General features: G+C 39.0%; 1 protein-coding gene across 2 annotated transcripts; it reads left to right on the top strand.

Moving 5' to 3' along the window:
* Positions 1-1802: 1802 nt before the first annotated feature.
* Positions 1803-22521, top strand: LOC137885168 (complement C3-like). Of its 2 annotated transcripts, XM_068727325.1 has the most exons (43): positions 1803-1911; positions 3283-3478; positions 3640-3802; positions 4009-4103; positions 4310-4398; positions 6967-7049; positions 7160-7247; positions 7447-7549; positions 7788-7908; positions 8068-8183; positions 8956-9102; positions 9379-9478; positions 9595-9689; positions 9813-10004; positions 10155-10310; positions 10595-10724; positions 12204-12272; positions 12714-12911; positions 12996-13116; positions 13231-13319; positions 13438-13577; positions 13985-14197; positions 14406-14469; positions 14574-14663; positions 14825-15031; positions 15336-15411; positions 15528-15687; positions 15798-15893; positions 16594-16744; positions 17301-17386; positions 17780-17857; positions 17957-18112; positions 18695-18757; positions 18923-19004; positions 19116-19167; positions 19302-19392; positions 19502-19591; positions 19681-19783; positions 19956-20045; positions 21177-21269; positions 21389-21472; positions 21867-22011; positions 22242-22521. In XM_068727325.1, the coding sequence occupies exons 1-43, from the start codon at positions 1835-1837 to the stop codon at positions 22381-22383; spliced, it is 4980 nt and encodes a 1659-aa protein (XP_068583426.1). In that variant the 5' UTR covers positions 1803-1834; the 3' UTR covers positions 22384-22521. The 2 variants fall into 2 exon arrangements, with proteins under 2 accessions (XP_068583426.1, XP_068583427.1); XM_068727326.1 differs by lacking the exons at positions 1803-1911; positions 3283-3478; positions 3640-3802; ... (1 more) ...; positions 4310-4398; positions 7160-7247 and having other exon boundaries at positions 6978-7049.
* The last annotated feature ends 2418 nt before the right edge of the window (positions 22522-24939 follow it).

The following is a 24939-nucleotide window of genomic DNA, read 5'->3' as shown; positions in this document are numbered from 1 at the left end:
GCAAAATGGCTCTTTGGATAGTAAAGGTTGCCGACCCCTGGGTTAGAGGAAGAGACGAAGGAGGAGGGACAAGAAAAGAGAATGAGTTTAGGAAAGGACCCTTTAAAAGAAATGTCTGAGCAGCTAAAGGATGAACGGTTGAGAGAAAATAGGGAGGATGATCAAAATCAGAATGAGGAGGTAGCGAGGGACAAGAAATAGAAAAAGGAACAAGTGAAATGCAGATAAATGAAGCAAGAGAAGAAGAGACGGAAGATCAGGAGAAGATTAAAGAGGTAACTTTAAACAAACTTCTAAAACTGAATCCCCATCTCCCCAACCCATCGTTGACCCTAAACCTCCAGCAGCTCAGGACAAAAGGAGTGAAGAAGCGGTAAAGAAAGAGGAGCAGGCGATGAGACAGACCCCCTGTCCTCCTAAAGTGCTACCTGTTGTAGCACGCTTCCAGTCTCAGCATAGCCGGGGCTTTCAGGTGAAGTCCAGGACCAAGGAGCTGGCTGAACCTGGGAGACTTTGCAACATGCTTTGGAGCAGGGAGAAAGCACAAACACAGCCGCCATGTGACTCAAATATATCAGAGGAGAAAAAACGCTCAGAGGGGCATGAATGTGAAGACCTGCCTCCAATCAAAGTGTCTGAACTGAAGAAGCGATTTGAAGCTTAGAGGATAAGGCTGGTGAAAGCTGGGCACTGCAGCTTTAAGCAAATGTTACACAAACTGGAGTAAAAGGTGCGTTTGTTGGGGACTATTATCAGCCACAGATTTGGTGCACTGGTGAGTATTTACAGCAGTCAAAATAAGCCACAGTTTGTGTATGTTCATTTTAATGAAGAAGCATTTAACACAGTGTGGCTCGCTGATGTGTTTTCATGACATTTGACATTAAGAAAAACATAGGGCACACTGCCAAGATTTAGCAACTATTTGAACAGATTTTTGTTTGTCTAACATCCGTTCAATGACTTCAATGATCCAGGACATGAGAGAGAAAGGGGTGCGCACATTCCTGATTTATTAACAAAACACCTTGTGCACAATACATACAGATTTACATTTTTTTAGAAATGTAACTTTTAGCTTGACATAAAAGTGCATTACAGTCATTATCAGTAATTTAATTAATATCCTTCAGTACTGAAGATCGTGTAAAACAATTTGTTTTATATATAAATAAACAGAACACACAGTAGAGTAAACATATAGTAACCTCTGTACAAATATATAATATACTTAAGCTCATGTTCCTTTTTGTTATTTTTAAGAACTAATTCCACAAAAACTCAAATGACACATATATAGAAGCGGAACGTGTGGTGACCTTTGTCCACGCATAGCCACTTCAAAGCACCTTCCTGTTTTGCGAAGGAAGTGTATCAGGCACTTCTGCAGGTGTAAGATTAAGATTAAGCCCCCCTCCTTCTGACCTCCTCTTGCCCTGTCTAACCAATGTCTAACCTCGATGTCAAAGGGAACTGTAAAGGTGAAGTTCCCTCAGCCCCCCTGTTTGTATGTGTGCTTAAATATCCAACTCATCTTGTAATGAGTTGCTCTTGCTCATGCAGACTGCCTGCACTCTGTATAACCATTGAGCCTTCTTTGCGAAGAGAATAAAATTCACAAAGACATGTTCTGTTTCATAGTATTCTTTGTTTCAGCGCCTTTAAAAGACTCACGGTTTAGCGAGTATAATAATTTCCACCACAGTTCATAAATGCGTGCAGAAACACTTAGTGAGGTGAAGTGGAGGTGCAGGAGGAGGTTGGAGGGAGGATAAAAGGAGGGTGCAGTACAGTGACAGTCTCCATTGACAGCAGATCAGGATCAGTCAGGAGAATGAGTAGGACTCTGCTGTGGCTGGTGGCCTCTGTGGCCTTGGCCTCCCTGACTTCTCAGGCTGATGGAGCTCCATTGTAAGTAGACCTGTCTTTCCTTTACACACTACCCCTGGGCTTGAATTTCACCAAAAACAAAGTTAAAATATGCAGTTTGTTTGTTTGTTTGTTCTTCTTCCTGGTATTCACATTATTTTTGGTTGAACTTTAATGAGAGCATTAACGATATCTGCATTTAAACTCAATTTAAAAAGTGAATAAATATTAGTTTGACTTGTGTCTTAAATAATGAGAAGCTATGGTCCAGTTTGCCGTTTGTGTCACAAGGTAATGTGGACTTTCAAATGAGGTCAGTTAGTTGACCCTAAATTTGGTTCAGAGTTTGCACAATGATGCATAAAGCCAGACAGGGCAAGAGTCTAGAGCCATGATGAAATGTTCTGTTAGTCCAGTGCTGGATCTTCATCAAAGTAATCAATAGATTAGTCATTGTGGGGGAAGTCCATGCAGTCATGATCCTCATCTGGGCAAATAGGTTTGTTTATCTTGGTGATTTGGGTGAAATTAAACTTTAACTCACAGCTTCTAAGACAGTGGTTCTCAACCTGAGGCTTTGCAACCAATATAAATCTGAGAAGTCAGACGATGAAAAACATTTCTGTTTCACAAAACCCATGTTTATTTTTTCTGACTTTTTTCTTGTGAAATACTGAAACGGTTTCCTTCATCAAGCACTCAAAAATCTCACAAAAAAAGGACACTCATGCTCTCAGTAAGGCTGATACCTGTGATGAAGGGTTACAAGCCAGGGGTCGTAGAAAAAGACAAATAAGCAAACCTGTAATTGTGTTTAAAAGGTGACAACCTTCCATTATTATCTCCACCAGACTTAAGCGTGTAGGAGATCATGCATTCGGTCCTGTGTGCATGCGTGATTGTATCCGTTTGTCTGTCCACCAAATCTCGCACACACTGGACCCATCAGCCTTTTATGTTTTGTGCTCATTTATGACTGTATGTTTTAGGACCTCTCATATTTACCGTGATTCAAAGTCTTTTAAAAAAATATTTTATTGACTGTCATTGACGGCTGACACCTCACTTAACCGGCCACAAGGGGCTGCAAGTGATCAATGACTGCTTCAGAAGCAAACAGCATTTACACAAATCAGCTAGGCCAAAAACAGGCCTCACTTTTGCAGGTCAGGTAAGATGAATAAGTCCACCTTTGTTTATTATTATCTTTAACACCATCGTGACTCTGAGGGAGCCTAGAAGGACAACTCTTCTTTGTTTGGGAGGGGAGAGGGAGACACACCAGGCGGAGATCTGCACTCTACTGAATGCACTTTTCTAGCCTGTAATGCATACAATTAAGAGGTTTTCCACACACTGACTACAGAATATTAATTTTACTTCTTATCGTCATCTCTCCTTGCTGCTCTGCAGGAAGGTGATGTCTGCCCCCAACTTGTTGCGTGTAGGTACAGCAGAAAACATCTTTGTGGAGTGTCAAGACTGCACTGGAGAAAACATCAATGTCGAAATCAACGTGAGGAACCATCCAACCAAAAGCAAAAGGCTGACAACCACATCTGTGACACTTAACGCTACAAATGACTTCCAGCAGCTTGGACAAATAACGGTAAATGAAATCCCGTCACTGTATATGTAATTATCTATTACTTTTACTTGGCTTCATTTTCTAACATGACCACAAATAATCTATAAATGATTCAAGAAATGATTTAGACTTCCCTACCCTGCTACTGATGCACTACTGGTGTCTCTTCATACTGGTTTCAGATCCCTACTGGAGACTTCAGTACTGATGCCACCATGAAGCAGTATGTGTACCTGCAAGCTCAGTTTCCTGACCAACTGCTGGAGAAAGTGGTCTTAGTGTCCTTTCAGTCTGGGTACATCTTCATACAGACTGATAAGACCCTCTACACCCCCAACAGCAAAGGTGAGTTCAAATCTGCATCAGCACTGAAAAACACACCTACAGTACTTCTGTGACAATGTCTTTAATCCAAATTCCCAAAAAATATTTTACTGTAAATTACTGTGAAGTTAAAAGAACCCTTCTTTTCAGAATGTCACATGACCCAAAATAGAATCACCGTCCTTCAACCCTCAGCATAAAAATGAACCTCTTTCTCTCTATGTCAGTTCTTTACAGGATGTTTGCAGTGACGCCTCATATGGAGCCAGTAGAGAGGGATGATGAAACCCAAATTGATGCTGCCATTTCCATCGAGATTGTGGTATTGTGATTAATCTATAATAAGCACAGAATTGAAAGTGATATCATAAACTGAACTTTAACTGGTAGTAAAAATACATGCATGTCTCCCTCTAGTGGCGGATTGTAGACAAAAGACATACTTAAAATGTGGCATGGATTTACTGAATTAATTTGTAACTTACCTCGGCTCTCTGTTCATGGTTATTGAAAATTTTTCATTTTTAGACCCCTGAAGGCATCATATTACCACTTGTTTCAGTCGCTTTGAAATCAGGGATGCACTCTGGAGATTTCCAACTTGCTGAAATTGTCAGGTTAGTAGTTTATCTGATTTAAATTACATTTTCCATATTGCATTTTTCTACATGTTCTTGTTAAGTGATGTATTTACACTTTGGATACACATGAATGGCAGGTAAATTCATCTCAAAAAGTCAAATTATTTAGAATTTTGCAAAGTAGCTTACATTTTAAAATGTCTATGTCGCGCTTTTTACAATTAATTACCATGTTGCTAACTTATTGTTTGGACAGCAACTAAATATAAGTATGTACGTCAAAAGTCAAAGTGTGTAAAGTGTGAAGACACACTGAATACTGAGACTTTTCATTTGAGCCAATTAAGGCCATCTGATGAAGTAATGAATACTAGTTAAGCACATCTGAATAGGAAAAAGACATGAACTGGAGAAAAGAGTTTTGTAAATGTAACTCCATTTGCTAATGTTATAAGAGCCTGGCTGTGATAGTAATATATCTTCAACTTGGTTGGTAAGTAGTTTCTGGAACCCCTGAATCGTTACTGCACTTTATCTCACTGCTCATCTTCACTTAAGCAAGATCTAGATCATTTTAAACCAACCTGAATCTGTAATATATAATTGAAAAATATTAATTTGATAAACCAACATTTTTGTATATAAAGTGTATTACATGACGTAATAAATGAGACAGCAGGCAAACAGCTAAGATAAACTAGACCTGCTAAAAGATCAACTAGCTTAGCTAGCAGAGTAGCAGCAGCTGCCATCTAGAGTAGAAAATCTAGTGTTACTCTGGAAATCAGGGTGTAGTCAATTTTAATGTAATAAAACAAGAGTTTGACATTTTGGGAAAGAGCTCATGTATTTTTGGCAGAGGGTCACTTAGATGAGAAGATTTTTACAGTGGGGATAATCTTATTTAACTCTCCAACAAAAGCTTAAACCATTCCTTAAAACTGTAGATCAATTTGTCTTTTAAGATCTAAATATTAATTGCTAATGGATGGAAATACATACACCCGAAAGTCCCCCATTTGGACGCAGAGTACATCAAAACTTAGAGAGTTTTGTGTTAAAAGTAACTGGCAGAGAACCCACGAAGAACGAATATAGTGATGTTATAGTTCTGCAGAAACCTCAGCGTCCTGGGAACAACATGAACTAGGTCACTTCTACATGAGACAAACACATCTCCCATCAGCCAAGCAAACAAATAACAAAATATCATAAATCATACTCGATATGACTGGGACAGACCGGAGAAAAAGGCTGCTACACTCCGTTAGCAACGTGCTACCTACGAACATGCAGCATGAAAAAGCACGAGCGCCTGACGGAGATTACGGACATAGTTTCCATTTCTCTCCCCGGTAAACCATCGCAGAGATATTCAGCTTCGAACACAAAAAGTCACACAGCTTTCATCGAATATTGTACTTACTTTTGGTCGAATCTCAGCGAAAAAATGGAATATCTCCGTACTTCCAACGCATGTTTGTCCAGCTGCTGGTGCTCCGTGTGAATCCGTTCGATTCGTGTCTCTCCGACACTCCTCGGATTCTTGGGAGGGTTGGAAGCTCAGCAAATCAGATTTCAGAGCTGGACCTTTTTGAGCTTTATTGGCTAATAGTGCTGTCAATCATCTAGCTTTCAATTCCAGGCAATTCTATTGGCTCCTACGGTTCGAAGGATGTCTCAATGGTGAAAATCGGAGAAGGGGGGGCTGAGATACAGCCCTGAACAGAGAGTCTGAAGCAGTATTTGACCTTAAACTAAATAACTAAAAAGGGCATAGAAAGAGCTTAAAACACTCAAAAAAGGTCCAATCTTCGGTCTATTGATTCAATGAACATCATGAGTGATACATAGAAGTGATATAGAGTGTTTTTGAATTTAAAAAATACTTTTTTATTCAAATATTGGAGTATTTGATCAGTTTTCTAATTTGAAATGCTCTATATTTCATAAATGTTTCACTGTATCTATGTATAGCTGTGTATATAGAGCCTATATCAGTTGTTCTAAGAGCCCAGCATATTAAAAGTCTTGGATACCCATACTTTCCAAAAAACAATACCCTAAAAGTGCTGTTTTTCAAGATCGAGCTTTTGAGTTTTCCAAGTTCTGCTGTGTTCCATCCTTATCTTATGTGAACCAGTAACATGTATTCTGATAGTTCCATGATTTTTCTCATCTCAAAAATATATAAAAAAAAAATATTTTTTTTTTTATTTTTTTTAATACAATTAATTAGGTATTTCTTATCTTTATTCGAGCTGAGGCCTGCAAATAGGCCTCGTTTTTAAAAGGTTAAATCCCTATAAAATACAATTTACCTTACAAAGGCATAAAATACAAGTGCACCAGTTCTATCTAATGCAAAGTCAACCTGAAAACTTAAAACCTTTTGTTATAAACATCAGTGTTGTAGGGCAGTAATATAAATGTCAAGTTCTGTGCAGCAGCTCTGTTGTATAGGCCTACATCTCAATTTGTGTAAGATATAAATATGTATATATAACTTCACGCAATCCGAAGTCTGTTGTTACTTTCAGTCTCAAAATGATTATTTTAATTTTGTATATGTGTTTGTGTGTGTATGTGTGTGTGTGTGTGTAGTCCAGGACTGTGGAAGGTGGTGACAAAGTTCAACAGCTATCCGCAGCAGAGCTATTCTGCAGAGTTCGAGGTCAAAGAATACGGTGAGTCCTTCATTACATGCACTTCTATTTAAAACCTTTATAAATTTAAAACATTCACTCATTTTTTTTTACCTGATTGGACACACAATAAAATGTTTTCCATTTTGCAGTGCTGCCCAGTTTTGAGGTTAAACTGACACTTACAAGTTCCTTCTTCTACGTGGACAGTGAAGAGCTCGTCGTCAATATCAAGGCTGTGTATGTGAAGGTTTTTGTTTTGTGGTTTGAGAGATCAGGTTTGATTGGTAGATTGATTGCAGGAGGAAAAATGATGAGTGTTGTCCAAAGGTTGTGTTTGGGGCTGTTGCTTTTTTTTTAAGTCTGATTTGTGTTTGTTCTTGATTTTTCTGTTTTGCTACATTATGGGCTTTAACATGTCCCTGTCTTGTGGCTTTAGGTATCTGTTTGGTGAAGAGGTGGATGGGACCGCCTATGTGGTATTTGGGGTTATGCAAGACGGTCAAAAGAAAAGCTTCCCAAGTTCTCTTCAGAGAGTGCAGGTGAGCACATTCTTACACTTTTGCTGTATTTTTTTAATGTTTTGCAAGACTCTAAAACATAACAAATGTCTATAATTTCCTGTTATTCATACGTCTTCAGTAATTTCAGCTGGATTTTTACATTTCTGCCTACATACGTATATTAATTATTTAGGATGTTCAGACTTAAACCAGGCTGTTCGCTGACTGTACCACTGTACTGTATTTGGAGATACATTTTTAAATTGTGTCACTTTAGGTCGAGAGAGGTAATGGAGTGGTCACACTGAAGAGAGAGCACATCACAAAGACTTTCCCAAACATCAATGAACTGGTGGGGACTTCCATATTTGTGGCCGTCAGTGTGCTGACAGAGAGCGGTAAGACAGAGAGACTGTGTGTATGTGCCTTTTCAGTGTGTTTGATCAAAGTAACTACCAGCTAACAAAAGTAAATCAGGAGATGTAAAATAAATAAAATTAAATACTCTTGTAATCAGTTTTTGTGTGAATGTGTTTGTGTTTCTGATCAACACACAGGTAGTGAAATGGTGGAGGCAGAGTTGAGAAGCATCCAGATTGTCACATCACCTTACACCATCCACTTCAAGAAAACACCCAAATATTTCAAACCAGGAATGTCCTTCGATGTTGCGGTAAAGTACTTATTTACATTTACATGAAATGACAGCATATGTATGGCTTATGGCTTGGCACTTTCGGGCAACATACAAAAAAATTTTCTCAGATAGAGAAGGGGATTATAAAAGGAATATTTAATCTAAAAAAATAAAATTGTGTTCGTACTACTATGAAGAGCATGTGTATTTTAATAAGTGGGGTGAATTTATTGAATGGTTTCGATGAAGAAATTGAGGAAAGTACAGATATAAATGAGTTTAAGAATTGTTTTCAAAGGTACAGGGACGAGGAAGGGGCCTTGTGTCACATCAACATATAATATGTATTTATTCATAATTAACTGTATATGTTTACTATTATTTTATTGGTTTCTTCTTGTTTTATTTTGTTATTATTTGTTACATGTTTGGAATAAATTAATTTCATCAAATGGCTATATTTCTACTTAAATAAAAAGAAACATTACAGACAACATTACACTCTCAGAAAACACAGATGGCAGTATATTGTAAATGTGCAAGTCACATGCTGCTTCATGCTCTCTTCATAACTGTTATTGATTAGATCAATATTTTGCTGTGTACTTTCATTATGATGTTTTAGGCAGATTTTGATAAACAAAACAAAGCAATTTGTCTATCAACCCATTGGGTCACCATGAACTAAGTCATGATACTTAGAACTACAAACTAATCTAATAAAATGAGTTTGGCCTTAAAAAGATGTGTTTCAATGAGACAGTTAGTCGATTTGTGATTGTTCAGCTGTTTGTGTTTCTGATGGCAGGTTGAAGTTGTGAATCCTGACGGCAGTCCGGCAGAAGGCTTGAGAGTGGTGGTGGATCCAGAGAAGGTGCAGGCCGTGACCACAGCCAATGGCATCGCAAAGCTTACCATCAATACAGTGGCAAACAACCTAAACTTGACAATAACTGTAAGTCTCTGAAATCTTTTACCCTTTTTGAATTTCCGCTTTCGTTGGCAAACATTTTTGACGTTCACTTAAAGAGGTGAAATCAAGCTCCATGTTATTGTTCAATCGCACATTTACTGCACAGCATGTCAATAGTGAACTTCTTGTCAGTGTAATGTCTGTTTGTCATTCTATTTAGCAGCCACGATAAGTTGAGATAGGATAGACTTGGGACACTTCAAGTATTCTTTATTCAACTGTGTGTGTATGCTTACCTGTGTGTGTCTTTAATTACAGGCAAGGACCAATGATCCTGCTATTAGCCCTGAAAGACAAGCATCAGCCTCCATGGTAGCTTTACCATACACAACACCAGGCAATAACTACATCCACATAGGTGAGGGACATCCCGAAATAATATCAGATGGTACAAAATAAGGAGATAGCAGTGGAAAAGTGTACACCGTGCACTACATGTTTTGGGTGTTTTATCACAACATGTCACATTTGCAGGTGTGTATACAGCGGAGCTGAAATTAAGAGACAACCTACAAATCAACCTCAACCTGAAGCGGCAGGAAAGCCATGACACTGACATCACATACCTGGTGAGAGATGTTTTACACCAGTGCATGTGTGCACATATATTACTCTTTTGGTGGCATCCCACGTCGTGTGTAAAATATACATGCATGTCTGATAAGTGCTTATGTTCAAATCTGCGTCCCTAGATCTTGAGGAGAGGTCAGCTGGTGAAAAACGGCCGTTACAGGACAAAAGGTCAATTTCTGATTTCCCTGATATTTCCTGTTACCAAAGAAATGCTGCCATCGTTCCGCATCATAGCCTACTACCATACAAACAGCAATGAAGTGGTATCAGACTCTGTTTGGGTGGATGTCAAGGACTCCTGCATGGGCTCGGTGAGACACGCAACGCTGATGTAGTAGAGTTTAAGTGGGCAAACAAAACACACAAGCTGATAAAATGATTTGTAAATTTCTCAGACATATTTTTTATACATATAATACAGAACTGCACGTCTCATTCATTGACCTGCCCTTCACATTCAGCTGAAGCTTGAATCGACAAAACATAAAAATTCCTATGAGCCCCGCAAGATGCTTGCTCTGAAGGTCACAGGAGATCCAGATGCCACAGTGGGACTGGTGGCAGTTGACAAAGGCGTCTACGTCCTAAACAACAAACACCGTCTCACCCAGAAAAAGGCAAATTCTTTATGTCATATTTTTCTTAGAAAATATATTTGAAAGGGGTTTTATTTAAAAAGCTATGTATAAAAGAAAATTACCCACATGTTAAATTTCACGTTTGTTAGCTTTTGGTTCCAAATAATATCTGGCATTAATTTGTCCTGCAGCAAAATACATTGCATGAGTTAATGTGCACATATGAGATCTGTCATGTGAGTTTATAGATTTGTTTAATTTGCATACTGTAACCCTATGTCTTGTTTGTTTGTATTTGTGTGATTGACCTCTGACCTGCTCAGGTGTGGGACATTGTAGAGAAGTACGACACAGGCTGCACACCAGGTGGAGGGGAGGATGGTATGGGTGTGTTCTACGATGCTGGGCTGATGTTTGAGTCAGACACGGCTTCTGGGACACCCTACAGACTAGGTGACACTACTTTACTCTCCCCTTCCCTATTAATACCCTTATTTAGGTTTCAATATTGTATCAATGAAATATCTCTGATAAGGAGAAGTGGGCAGATGTAGACCTTTTTTCATCGCCATAAGTCTAGTTTTTTTTAGGAGTAAGCATCTAGTGGACAGTAGAAAAACAGCATCTTCAACCAAATTGCATTATATTTTCAGTATTTTGACATGAAGATAGATTTCTTGTTACTGTCCAGTTTTTTTTAATTCTTCAAAACCTCAAACTAATATCTTAAACTTTGGGCACTAAAACTATCTGCCAAATACTACCTGATGTAAGTGAGATAATATGTGTTTGGTTGAACTGACGTTTTGAGGTATTTCCATTTGAACTATTGTGACTGCCACATTAGGTGATCATGGTCCCTCCCTTATTTTAGGGGTTTTAGAATATTGCCTTCAGCACTTTATAACAACAAAGCGTTTATACAATGTTTTCACATTTCAACAAATGGATGAGCAATTGTAGATCAAATTTTCTCACAGCCTCACCCTGTCCACATTTCCAACCAGATTAATGACCTCACTATTGTAGCACCCCGTTGCCACAGAGACCCGGTTCAAACACCGTGAAGGCATGTACAGGCAAGAGGCAGCGTTGTTTATGAAAATAGCAAACTTTATTAGAACAATAACTATTTGCGTTAGTCAATGACAGCTGGTTTGGTGGGCAGGAGGAGTTCACAGACCATGTGCCAGGATAGGCACCACAAACAATTTAAAGAAAAAGAAAAGAAACAAAAGACCAAGGCAGTGTCCCACTAGCTAGGAAATAAATAAAACAAAAACAATTAATCACACAAAACTGTCAACAAACCGAAAATAAACCAAAAAGAAGCTACCTCACCCACCGGCTGTCCAGCAACCCAGCCACCCCCACTTGGATTCCCCCCCACAGCTACAATTGGGTGTACGACTCAGGAAGCTCTACAAAACACAAATACAACATTACACACTTTGTTACACCCAACTCCTCCAACACCCAAAGACATAAAGAAAACCCATTCAACTATAAATACATACCTGAAACCAACCATCCCCCAAACACACGCCGTCCCCTCTGTACAGGATGCCTCCCAGACACTGAGCTCCCGACGCAACCCTACAATGCGCCCCACACTACGTCTCCGCTCGTTGCGAGAGAGAAAGCGGACGGATTCCCGGCACACCCGCTCGTGGCGGCGGAGACAAAGAACGGGCTCTCGGCACACCGCTCGTGACGGCGGCGAGAAAGAGAAAGAACACGATTTGCCAGCAGGCGCATCTTTTCACCTAATCAGGGCCCGTACAACCCATAACCCGTCCGGCGGACCCAATCGTTTTCTCCCCGTCAGTTTCACTTGGTTACACTATGATTTAAAGACTTTCACATTAATTATACAAAGCACAAATCAAGTTTAGTTCCAACTTTTAAAGTTAAAAACTTGTCTGTTTCCAGAATTTAAATGTCCAGCCCCCAGCAGGAGGAAACGAGCCACTACTATCATGGATGTCACAACCAGCTTACGTAAGAACCACAGCTCTTAACTACCCAATAAACACATCTTCAGGCACTCTTCAGTGTCGTTGGACAGCTTGTCCCATTGACTTTCACTGTTCTCGCCTTTGCCATACTATGTATTCATAGACAGATAAAAGTGAGGTGAAACTGTTTTTACTTCATACTTTCTATGTCAATCTATTTCTTCATGCTTCTACTTTTCCATACTGAAGGGAGAAGGAGCCGTCTTTTCTTGTCAGTTTTCCCCTCCCTGTCCCATTTAGTTCTTTGTTTATATGATTTTTCTTATTCAAATCAAGGGTCTAATGTAAGAGGTCATGCGAATTAAAGAAGCACAATTGCAATTTAAATTTCTAATTTGTAATTTGCCTTTCCAGTTCACAATTCTTCTTGGTGGTCTGTATCTTCTTACCTCTGTCTCTCCTCCACAACCCTCTTTCTTCCCAGTGAGTCAATATAAAGACCAGCTGCAGAGTGACTGTTGTCTGGATGGCATGAAGGAAACCCTTCTCAACTACACATGTGAGAGGCGCAGCGAGTACATCAGTGATGGTGTAGCTTGTGTCACGGCCTTCCTGCACTGCTGCAAGGAGATGGAGGCCCAGCGAGCTGACAGGAAGGAGGATAGCCTCCTACTTGCTCGCAGTAAGAGACGGGGACAGGGGATGTTTTGAATCTCTGAGTGGTTACTATTCATGGTCAATAGTAACATTTTTAATGACACTTTAGGTGAGGTGGATGACAACAGTTACATGGACACCAATGAAATAGTGTCTCGCACCAAGTTCCCTGAAAGTTGGCTGTGGTCAGACATCAAACTGCCTGCTTGTCCTTCACAAACACCTAACTGGTAAGTCAACTGAAATATGCACACACAAAATATACTGATAACTTCACACTGACACCACTACGATTTAAAGCTACCCTTTACCTCTCAAAGTGTTAACCCTTTTCTTTCTTTCAGTGTCACCACATCATTGACGACAAATGTTCCTTTGCAAGACTCAATCACAACCTGGCAGTTGACTGGCATTAGTCTGTCAAAAACTCACGGTGAGGATTCAGTGACTAAAATCTGTAAACCTCTCCCATCCTTTACACCTCTCTCTCTCTCTCCCTTTTTTTCTCATTGATCGCTTGTTTTTTTGTTTTTATCGCTCTCATCTTAAAGGAATCTGTGTTAGCGATCCGTTTGAGGTAATTGTCTGGAAGGAATTCTTTATTGATCTTAAGCTGCCGTACTCTGCTGTCCGTGGAGAGCAGGTGGAAGTTAAGGCAATCCTCCACAACTACAGCGACGAACCTGCCACCGTAAGTTTGTGTTCCTCTGCTCTGGTGTTTCATACCGGAGCCAATTAGACCAAGATATTGTTCTCTAAGCGATTTCAAACAAAAGTGCAAAAACAACAGTAAATATTGGACTGACATGCAACGAGTGGCACTCAAAATAAATAGAACAAATTAACTCTTCACTCTAGTCTTTGATGAATGGTGGTTGGTCCCCAGAACTGGGACAGTGTACCTTTCCATTCTCAAGTTCAAATTGATCCCAAAGGAAACAATATTAAGCATTACATTTCTTCAAATTTGGGATGCATCATTGGTAGGTGACCTAAAATAAAACTGATTACTGTGATCCTTATTATCCGTTCAATGGGGGTCTTCATCTTTCAACAGTTACACACACTTCACTCTCTTTCTCTCTTTCTGTTTTCAAGGTGCGTGTGGATCTCATTGAGGAGGAGGATGTGTGCAGTGCAGCCTCTAAACGTGGGAAGTATCGTCAGGAGGTCAGAATTGGGCCCCAAACTACACGCTCTGTGCCATTCGTTATTATTCCCATGAAAAAAGGACAATACGGCATTGAGGTCAAAGCACTTGTTAAAGATTCGTCACTCAATGATGGAATCAGGAAGATGCTGCTGGTGGTGGTAAGAGAAACAGCGATCTCCAGTGTTAAAGTCAGCATAGGGAAACACACATCAATAGGGGCTTAACCTTGATGCATATGTGTACTCTATCAGTCTTCTCAAAATGAAGAGAATATTTTAACAAGCAAGCCATATTGTATTTTGTTACACACTAGCAGACTACGAAAATATAGTTGTGAGTTGTAATGTTTGTCCGAACTTGTTCCAGCCTGAAGGTGTACAGGTTAAATCTGCTCAGATTATAATTCTAGACCCCTCTACTAAAGGTGTAGGTGAGTTTACCCATAAACAGCTAAATTATATTGTAATTTGGTAATGTTGTGTTTTTATCACTTGCGTATTGATCCCTCAACTTGCCCACTGTTAATCCCTTCAGCTGGTAAACAAGAAGAAACTCTCTTCAGTGGAATTCCTAAGAAAGATTTGGTTCGAGACACACCTACTAGCTTACAGATCGCTGTGACAGGTGAGATGTTATGTCATATTTGGGCACGTTATGTGACATAGTGCCTGTAAAATGAACTGACCACCTCACTGGTTGTGGGGGACCTTTGCATGTGTCTTTGGATGTTTCTTGGTGTTGATTTGTAACGTTCAGTTTTTTTCTGTTTGTGTGTGTGAATGCAGGGAGAGAACAAGTTTCTGCACTGGTGGAGAACGCCATTAGCGGAAAGTCTATGGGTAGTCTGATCACACAACCCTCAGGCTGTGGAGAGCAGAACATGATCTACATGACTCTACCTGTCATTGCAACAACTTATTTGGACAAAACCAACCAGTGGGAAAATGTGGGCTTTGAGAAGCGTAATAAAGCCCTCCAACACATCAAGACTGGTAGGTATTGGAACAGATACCAGGAATCTTATTAATGCCCCTCTGTGTAGGATTTTTAATTTTCTGGAGTTGCAGAAGTGGTATCTAAAAGAAAAACAGTATGGCAGACATGCATGGTACCACTGCCCCACAGATCCAAGCAGAGACACTAAGTATTAGTGTTCTGAATGCAATACATAGACTATATAAGTTTGACTACAAACAAAAACGCACGACAGCAGAATCATTTAAAAGATACAATTATAACAAGAGAAAAATGTAACAGGGCTCTTCAAACTGGTTGTGTGTTCTTGTTTGTGTCCAGGCTACCAGAACGAGCTTGCTTACCTTAAAGATGATGGGTCTTTTGCTGTGTGGGCCGGCGAACAAAGTAGCACCTGGTGAGGCTTTCAAATATCCAAGAAATGTTTCTCCTTTAACCTAAATTCTGACTATGTGGTGATGGTGTATTTCATGTGCAAATAAAGGAAACTAAACGTCTCCTCTTTTCTCTAAGGCTGACAGCTTATGTTGCCAAGGTGTTTGCCATGGGCAACAGTCTGGTGAAAGTGGATAACAAATACATCTGTGGCGCTATTTCGTATCTGATTCTCAACGCGCAGCAACCTAACGGCTTGTTTAGAGAAAATGGAAAGGTTATTCACGGAGAGATGATTGTACGTGAACTGATTTAATTATCGTCAATAACAAAACAAGATGGAAACAATTCCACGTCACTGGCTAAAACCTTATATAAATCAACACGTTTGTGTCTGTACATGTGTAGGGCGATGTTCGCGGCACAGATTCAGATGCCTCCATGACGGCTTTCTGCCTCATTGCCATGCAGGAGTCAAGCACACTATGCAATGCCACTGTTAATGTGAGTATGATACAATCTTTTTTCTTTTCCCTCCACTGCTTTTATTTCTTAATTTTCAGATTCTACTTAAGTGATGGACGACACAATGCTTTCTGATGTTGAAGTAACTCACCATTTGCGAAGTCCCGTCTCTCTTAGTTACTGTCGCGACTCATAGGGCTTTCCGTTCTTGCACATGCAGTTTACAGAAAGGACAGAGGCGAGTTTACTTTTCAAAATACTTTGGCTCTTCATTTCACACAGAGGTTGACAATTTCAGTTTGCATTTCTAGCCACGGGCAGATTTAGTCAACTGTAATTAAATACATATATTAAGCTAACATTAACTCTGTGAGTTGGTTGAAAAGGATATTGTATTGCAATCTAGAGCTAGTTAGTCCTTGCATTATAAGTATGGTAAGGACAAATGTTCAATCAGACTTGTTTCATTCTAATATACACATATACATGTTTTTAGTTTTAGAATGTCTAAAAAAAACAGTTTGAATACTGCTTCAGCAGGTGTTACGACCTGTCGGGTCTAGTTACAGTTGCTAAACCAAAATAGCAATTGCTGTTTGAGGGGAGGGGTTTATCGAAAGGTTACAACATGTGTTACAACAATGTTACAACATTCCTGAACAGAATGGGATATTTAAAATGGATGGATGACTGTCATCCGACTGTTCTCTCCTCATTCTCTTTCCTTTTTTTCGTGCAGAGTCTGCCAGGCAGTAGAGGCAAAGCAGTGGTCTATCTGGAAAGGCATCTGCCCAGCCTCACCAACCCATATGCTGTTGCCATGACGTCATATGCCCTGGCAAATGAAGACAAACTGAACCAGAAGATCCTCTTCAAGTTTGCTTCCCCAGGTGTCGTCACACAGCAATATTCTTAAAATAATTTTCAGAAACAGATTTTATGTTGTAGTGTTTAGATATTACACATCTACTAATAGTTTCTATAATAAGTTGATTTGAGCCCAACCAACACAATGGTATGTTGGATAATATTATTGGGTAAAAAAAGTTTTAAGTGATTTAGAAATCATCTCATTTTCACACATAGTCCACCAGATTTGACAATGTCATTTATTAGCTATATAGTGTCCTGCTCAGTATATATTTTTGGAACAGTTTTTGAACTACAAATTTAAGGGATTTTTTTTTCAGAAATGCTTGTTTGTGTTAAAACCAAATATCAGATTTTTTACTCTTTGTAATATCAATAATCGCTATTGTTCTTATTAGTCTGTTCTCAGTCGGACTCTTATATAGAAAGATAGTTAACATTTTTAAAATTGAGGACATTTTACTTTCTTTTTTACTTTTATATTCTAAGACGAGGGATTGGGGAATTATCAGTGAATTAAGCTTTGTTCCAGGTACAGCATTGTAATAAAAAGCTATTTGTGTGTGTCTTCCTCAGACTTATCCCACTGGCCGACACCTAAGGGAGATGTTTACACGCTGGAGGCCACAGCTTATGCTCTTCTTGCTCTGGTCAAGGCCAAGGTGAGCATGTCCCACTTATTTGGGTTTCACCAGAATGTCATGCTACAAAAATCATACAACTCAGTCATCATCCATGCTGCCTTACTAAAAGGGTGGACGGTTTAGAATCAAAAGTCAATGAAATGTTTGTTTCAGTAATGCAAATGCCTTGAAATGATGGTTTCAAGTTTCAAGTAGCTGCTGTTTGGTTGTGCCATATTGGGAAAAACTGATTTAGAAGCTCTATGGTGGACTTGGAAACTTTGGAAGCTGGCAGGTTACAATCTAAAATACCACTGTACCAGAATCAGGACATATCTCTATTTTAAATTAATACTTTTTTTTAAATCTACTGTATATGCAACTACAGACTATAGGACATGTCAACCATTTACTTTGATTTTGTTGATAAAGGCCTTTGAAGAAGCCAGACCCGTTGTGAGATGGTTCAACAAGCAGCAGTGGGTGGGCGGAGGCTATGGATCAACTCAGGTAACACTGACCTCTCCTTGCATCTTGATACCTCCATCCTATGTCTACTTTAATATTGTTTTTTTCTAAGTCTTGTTTTCTCACTCTGTTTCTCTCTAGGCTACCATAATAGTGTACCAGGCAATAGCAGAGTACTGGACCAATGTTAAAGAACCAGAGTATGATCTGAATGTGGACATCACGTTCACGGGCAGGTCAAGGCCTGACAAGTTCAAGTTCAACAGGAACAACCACTACACCACCAGAACATCTAAGGTGAGAAGACACACAAACTCTCTGTGGCTCATTATTATGTAACATCCTGTGTTTCTGTCTCTCTGTCTGTGTATGGCTCCGCCCTGGTCTCCTCCCGGCTCCCTCCTGATTTCTCATTTACTACACTTGCGCCTGTTTTTTCCCTCTGCCAGTCTTTGTCCTACCCCAAGTGTCATCGCCTTCCAGCAGTATTCTCTCGTGTCAATTTCTATGGTTTGTTACTTTACCTTGTTCTCGGTTTTTTGGATTTTCGCCTGCTCGTCGTTTTTCTTTGCCTTTAAGAACTGACTTCCTGTGTTTTACTGCTTGGAGCCTATTAAAAGACTTTGCCTTCTACATCACCTCGTCTCTGATCTGCCCCCGAACCGTGACAGTACAATCTGGCCATGACAGACTCCACAGACCACGGTTTGGTGAACGCCGCACCACAACCGTCCGACCAGTTTTGGGAAACTGGTCTGCTCTTGAGTCTCTTATCTGCCCCTGAACCATGACATAATATCACCACTCTGTTGTTTCCTGTGGGTTTATTCAGCTGATCTCTGACCGTGTGTGTTTGTGTGCATATTTAAATTTCCACAGAACAATGATATACACCAGAATATGACAGTGACTGCCAATGGCACAGGAGACGCAACGTTGACCGTAAGCACAATGTTTTCAGATTCTGAGTTTTATCATCTGTTGATTTGTCCTTTTTGAATCTCAGATGAAACCAAATACATTTTTAACCTTATGTAGACTTTATTTTTTTAGATACATTGCTATTAGTTTATCACATTTTGTGACCCATTTTTATCAATGTGACAGATGGTGTCACTGTATTACGCTCACCCTAAAGAAAAGGAGAGTGACTGTCAGAAGTTTGACATGTCTGTGCAGCTCCTCCCAGGTAATGAGATGCGCTCCCTCTCTTTCTGTTTATTTGTTGTCTTATCAGTTTGTTTCTGCCAAGTTCCTTACCTTATGAGAAACGAATAAACAAAATACTCAATTACTTTAGCTCCTGCAGAGAAAATGGATGAGAAGATGTACAAGCTGAAAATAGAGGTTTTGTGAGTACAATAAATGTCATATAGACCAGTGTTACAGAAACATGGTTAGATATAGAACATTTTCTAACATAATTTACTTAATTCTTTCTCTCCTTTATGCCGTTATTTAATTATTCTGTCTATTCTTTGTGTAGGTATAAGGACAATGACAGCGATGCATCCATGTCAATCTTGGATATTGGCTTGCTAACTGGCTTCACTGTTGACACAAAGGACCTGGACCTAGTAAGAACTGACAGATAGATACATGTATACCCACAAACAGTTCAGTCAAGTTGTGATTATTAGAAGATAAGTTTTTTATGGTTTAGAAATTGTGTGTGTGTGTGTGTAGTTGTCCAAAGGACGTGCTCGCACCATTGCAAAATATGAGATGAACAAAGTCCTGTCAGAAAGAGGCTCACTCATCATCTACCTGGACAAGGTAAGACACATCACCTGTTCCCTACCTTTTTATAATTTTTCTCTCTGCCTTGTTCTTTGTGTTTATCTCCATCTTACCTTTGTCCACAGGTTTCTCACACACAACCCGAGGAGATCTCTTTCAGGGTCCATCAGAAGCTGAAAGTGGGCGTCCTTCAACCAGCTGCTGTGTCTGTTTATGAATACTATAACCGTGAGTCTCAGTCTCCTAGAAACACATGATGCTTCCATGTACTTTGCTGCCGATAGATGTCAGAGTAGACAACACTGCGGATGAGCAGTCGATATTACATTTTCAAAGTATTTAATGTACATTTTTTGATTTACTGCAACTCCTTTTCAAATGTCTTTCTTCTCCTTTGCAGAAACACGTTGTGTGAAATTCTACCATCCAGAGAGGAAAGCTGGACAGCTAATGCGGCTCTGCAGAACTAATGAATGCACATGTGCTGAAGGTCAACAGGATGATGTGTCTCTCTCTCTCTCTCTCTCTCTCTCTCTCTCACACTCACACTCACACTCTCTCACACACACACACACACACACACACACACACACACAAACCATGTTGGGTACATTGGCTCTCAAAATGGGCCCGGTGCGACTGGACTGAGCTGCATTCTTAAACATTTGACCTGGGTTTTTCTTCGGATAATGCTAAAATGACAAAATATTGTTTTTTTGCTGACATAGAAAAATAACTCACAAACTCAAGAGGAGAAATATTTTTGGCTAACAGTTTACTAAAATTGAATGTCTTTTCAACTAAAACTGGACAAAAACATTTTGAGTTGTTGTTGACTAAAACTATGAAGGATGAAAATGCCTAAAATGTGATTACAACAAATAAGGATTTTTATCTTAAGACTAAGACAGATGCTGCATTCACATGAAATCAGGCAGACGACAAACCAGATATTATTTTACCGGACAAAAACAGGACAGTAAAATCAGGTGAGATCGGCAGAGAACATAGTCAATGGTAACAGCAGACAGCATTGCCGTCCAAAGATAAAACATTTTAACTTTTTGACATCATTTGTGACAGAATTTACAATCGAATGTTGTGTAGCTCCCTCACGGAAGGACAAAGTTGTTGAAGTTTCCAATAGAAAATTAAGAGGAGGCTGCATTTTATAGTTACATGCATTATAAGGATAATTACGTGAAATACTAGATGAAATAGTTTTATTGAATAAAACTTACTCTAACAACATAACAAGATATTCCGTATGACTGTTGGTTTGTCCAGTGCCGTCCAGAAGGTGTCCGTCTGCTTCTACAGTCTGCCTGATTCTATGTGAATGCTGAAAAAGACTAAATATAAAACACCTTCCAAAATTAACACTGTAAATCACCAGATTGTAACATAGTGATCAGAACTTTTTGTCAGAGGCAACAAGCGCCTGCAGGATGCTGTCGGATCAGAGCATTAGATAAAGAATTACTTAAATTGGGATTTAGATGCAGCTTCACTCACCCACCAACTCTCACATCCACACTCACCCACCAACTCTCACATCCACATGGGTTCACTTTAAAAGGTCATCGGTCGTGTTTTTACTTTGTGACTTGTGTATTTCCAGAGAACTGCAGTATGCAGAAGAAGGACAAAGTCAGCAATGATCAGCGCAGAGCTAAGGTCTGTGAAACTGAATTGAACAATAGAATAGATTTTGGTAAGTGAGCGTGACTGCATTTATAAAGCACTTTTATACAAAGAATATACGTTGGTGTGAGTAAGAGACTAGCAAGTATAAGCAACTCTGCTAACAATCTGCAACTTGTCTGTCCTAAGCATACAAAGTGGGACTGGAAGAGTATAGAGACGGTTTGTCCACTGATATTTACACAGTGCAGGTAGTGCAAGTCATCAAAGAAGGTGGGTATTTATCATTTTTCTTCATTATACTGTAAACGGTTCATTCGGAGGTAACAAAATACATGATTCTATAGTTTCAGGTGATTATACTCTGAAGAAAATATAGTAATTAATGCCAATAGATCCCCCTAATTGCTTCACACTGGCCCTTTAAAAAGGTGAATTGTATTTTACCAATTTATTTTTTGTATTGATTAAACAGAGTATATTAGAGGTGCTAGTAGGTGGATTTTGTTACCTTTGTACAGAGCCAGGCTAACTGTTTCCAGTCTTTATGCTAAGTTAAGTTAGCCGGCTGTCGTCTGCACATTTGCTGTACAGTCATGCGTTGTACTGCACCTTTAGCTATGCATTTAATCCTTACCCTTTCTATGTTCTTATATTTTAATTACAGGAAGCAAGGATGTGGGTCCTCTGAATAAAGTGCGCAAATTGCTCAGTTTTCCACACTGCAGGGAGCCGTTGGATCTGAGAACAGGCAACAACTACCTTATCATGGGTGCATCCAAAGATATTTACAGAGATGACCAAGAACAATCGTAAGCGTGTTCTTTATGTGAAAGTGTGTGGTGTGTGTGTATTTAAATGTTTTTACTGCTTTCTATTACTAAATCAAGTTAGCCTTTCTTGTTCTCTTGTTTATGTTACTATCGACAGAGTAAATTAGCTTAAAGAAGGAGGTAGGAGGCTTTTTCATGTTATGTTCCAGCGTATTACAGATAGCTGTTCACATGAAGAACCAATGCATTTTTCACTTTGCTCTCCTCAGGTATCAGTATGTACTCGGAGAGAGAACTTGGATTGAGTATTGGCCCACAGACGCAGAGTGTCAAACTGAGAAACACAGACGTACCTGTTTGGGCATGGCGGAGATGGTCGAGCAGTACATAGTCTTTGGATGTAAGGAGTAGTGAAACCAAACAAAATAAAGTGTTCTTTTCAAATTGTTTTTATTTTGGATTTTATCCTTATGTAAAACTTTCCCTGCAATGGGATATAAGGACCTACAATATTGCACTATATTGATTAAAACCGAATGGTCTCAATAATTCTCTGTCTTCTTTACAGATTAAAGTAATTACTGTTATGTTGGTTATGGTTAATGTAGAGTAAAAAGTTCAACTTGAAGTAGAAGTTTAATAAAGTTTTATCAATGGGCTGATGCATAGAAAGTTAAACAATAAAAAATGAAATAAAATTAAATTGCTTGTGATTCAGAATATATAACGGCTCATGTAGATCAATTATTGAGAACTGCAGCAGTAATAAAGCTGGCATTTATCAAAAATTCATCAATTTATCCATGGCAACAGTATTGTTGACAAAAATGGATTTGACGATAACCACTGAACAGATGTATTCCTACTGATACACAAAAAAATTCTAAAGAAGAAAACCTTCCCTTTCATCTTATGGTGCATAATTAAATGATCTATTTGCATTTGCTCATCTAGCCATAGCCCTGTTTTTTTAAATTATATGGCGATGGTTTTCTAGTGACCAAAAATGTGTTTTAAATTCAACATTGTGGAAAATACACTTATCTGCTTTAATACATAAAGTTAAATTGATGCTAGTCTCACATGCTAAGTATGTAGTTATAGCCAGATGGCTCTTAGCTTAGAAAAAGGCTTAAAGCAAATAGAAAACTTGGTTCTTAACAAAATAAAATAAATCTTGAATATTTAATGCATACACAAAAATAACTGCAAAATGGTGATTTACGGTAATTTACATGCCGTTACTTTGACTTGACAACAAGCGGTTTGGCACAATAGTTTACCTGTATTTACCATGAAGTTGCCAGGCAACCTGTGCAGAAGTCATTGCTTCTGATTGTTTGTTCGCAACAAACCCATATAACTAATTGGCTGTTTTAACAAATCTTGGATTACACACCTTTGAATTGCTTAATTTGTCCCAACGTTTCAAAACCTAAAGATATTCAATTTACTGCCACATTCAATGACGAAAACCAGCAAATAAATGTCTGAGATAATCAAAGGACACATATATTGAAAACCTCCCCTTTTCAGTGTTTGTCCACATAGATTGGATCTGAAGTGCCTACCAACATAGCAGCTATGAAATAGGACAACCCAGTCAGTCTAAGGGGAAATGAACACAGAAAGATGGCAATTCTGAAATATTTATCGTTATACACAAAACAGAAACTAAATAACGTGTGTTGATTTCTGTGACTCGGGGAGAGTGAAATCTCAGAAAACTGCACGAATGAGTGCCATTCACGAGCTGTAAAGTGCTATCAAAATGGTTCAGTACTACTTCAGGTGTTGTATCAGGTGCTGTATCTAAGTTTATGAGGTCCTAACCACCTTTTTCACACTGTGCTTTTTAATGTGTCATAGCGGTTGTGTCACATTTTGATTTTCCAGTGCCACGTTTCAATAGAAGACAGTGTTTATGAATTAATACCTAATTAATTACTATGTTTAACCGGTCAAAATGTCCACTGAGACCGCACAGTGGATCACTGGTTAACACAGTCGAGGCTCTCCAGGCTGGATTCTAGCTGTGGGAAATTTCCTTGGTTTTACTCTCTGCACTCCAGTTTCCTCCCACAAGTCAAATCTAAATCAGAACATCAATAGAAATCATTTTAATTAAAAAATGAAATGCTTTTAGTTGCGTCCTCCTTATAGCTATGAGATACAGTAAATTCAAAAGTCAATGTTCCACTGTGTTAATTAAAACTAAATATTATTTATCTCATCTGTCATATCTACAGTTTTATTTAATGTAAATCATTGTCATCATCTGTTTACTGTATAATAAAGTTGAACAAGGACTTTCAACTAGGAGTAGGATCCTAAGACTCAGAATATACTGTATGACAATTCATATATATCAATCACTGAAAAGATTAATGCAGCAGCAATGAACGGGTCTTTCAGGTCACTGTAAAACCACTGACAGAAAGAAAATTAGGACATTACCTGGATTTCTCCACCTGTCCAGTTTATTTGTATTTTGTAGCCTCAGTAACTGAAAGAAAATAATAACATTGGACACTAATCCACACTTTAAAATGCACCTTCAGGTGCATTTGAACTAATAGGCTCGTTCGAGATAAGCCAGTCCTGCGCAGAATCGGTCACCGACGATCGGCACCCAAAGCGTGGATTATTTTGTCAAATTTTTAAAAAGCTTCTGCAAAAGTACAAAGTATAAAATAAAGAAACACAATTATACATCTTATTTTTTGTTGTTGTCATAGTAATGTGATACGTCGCAGCAAAACACTGTCCCATTCCTATTTACACCATTTCAAGCCCTCACAGTCTCTCACACTCAACCAGTTACCAGGTGACATCGGTTAAGTCCTTGAGGGTTCAGGGTTTGAGGCTTTAGGGGGGACGTTGGGATTGCACCCATGACCCAGGGCATGATGGGAAACGCCTGGCTGTCGCTTGATCAAAGAGCTGATTAGATTTGACAACAAACAT

This window comes from Cebidichthys violaceus, unplaced genomic scaffold, assembly GCF_023349555.1.
Source record: "Cebidichthys violaceus isolate CVI_PGR_0920_01 unplaced genomic scaffold, fCebVio1.0.p SCAF_4, whole genome shotgun sequence".
NCBI classification, from domain to species: Eukaryota; Metazoa; Chordata; class Actinopteri; order Perciformes; family Stichaeidae; genus Cebidichthys; species Cebidichthys violaceus.
This window is presented reverse-complemented; position numbering and strand designations above follow the sequence as displayed.

Bases quoted from the DNA above. Each gene is read 5' to 3' on its own strand.
- LOC137885168 (XM_068727325.1), top strand. From the start codon at position 1,835: ATGAGTAGGACTCTGCTGTGGCTGGTGGCCTCTGTGGCCTTGGCCTCC. The intron at 1,912-3,282 runs GTAAGTAGACCT...GCTGCTCTGCAG, and splicing joins CAGGCTGATGGAGCTCCATT to GAAGGTGATGTCTGCCCCCA. The intron at 10,311-10,594 runs GCAAATTCTTTA...TGACCTGCTCAG, and splicing joins ACCGTCTCACCCAGAAAAAG to GTGTGGGACATTGTAGAGAA.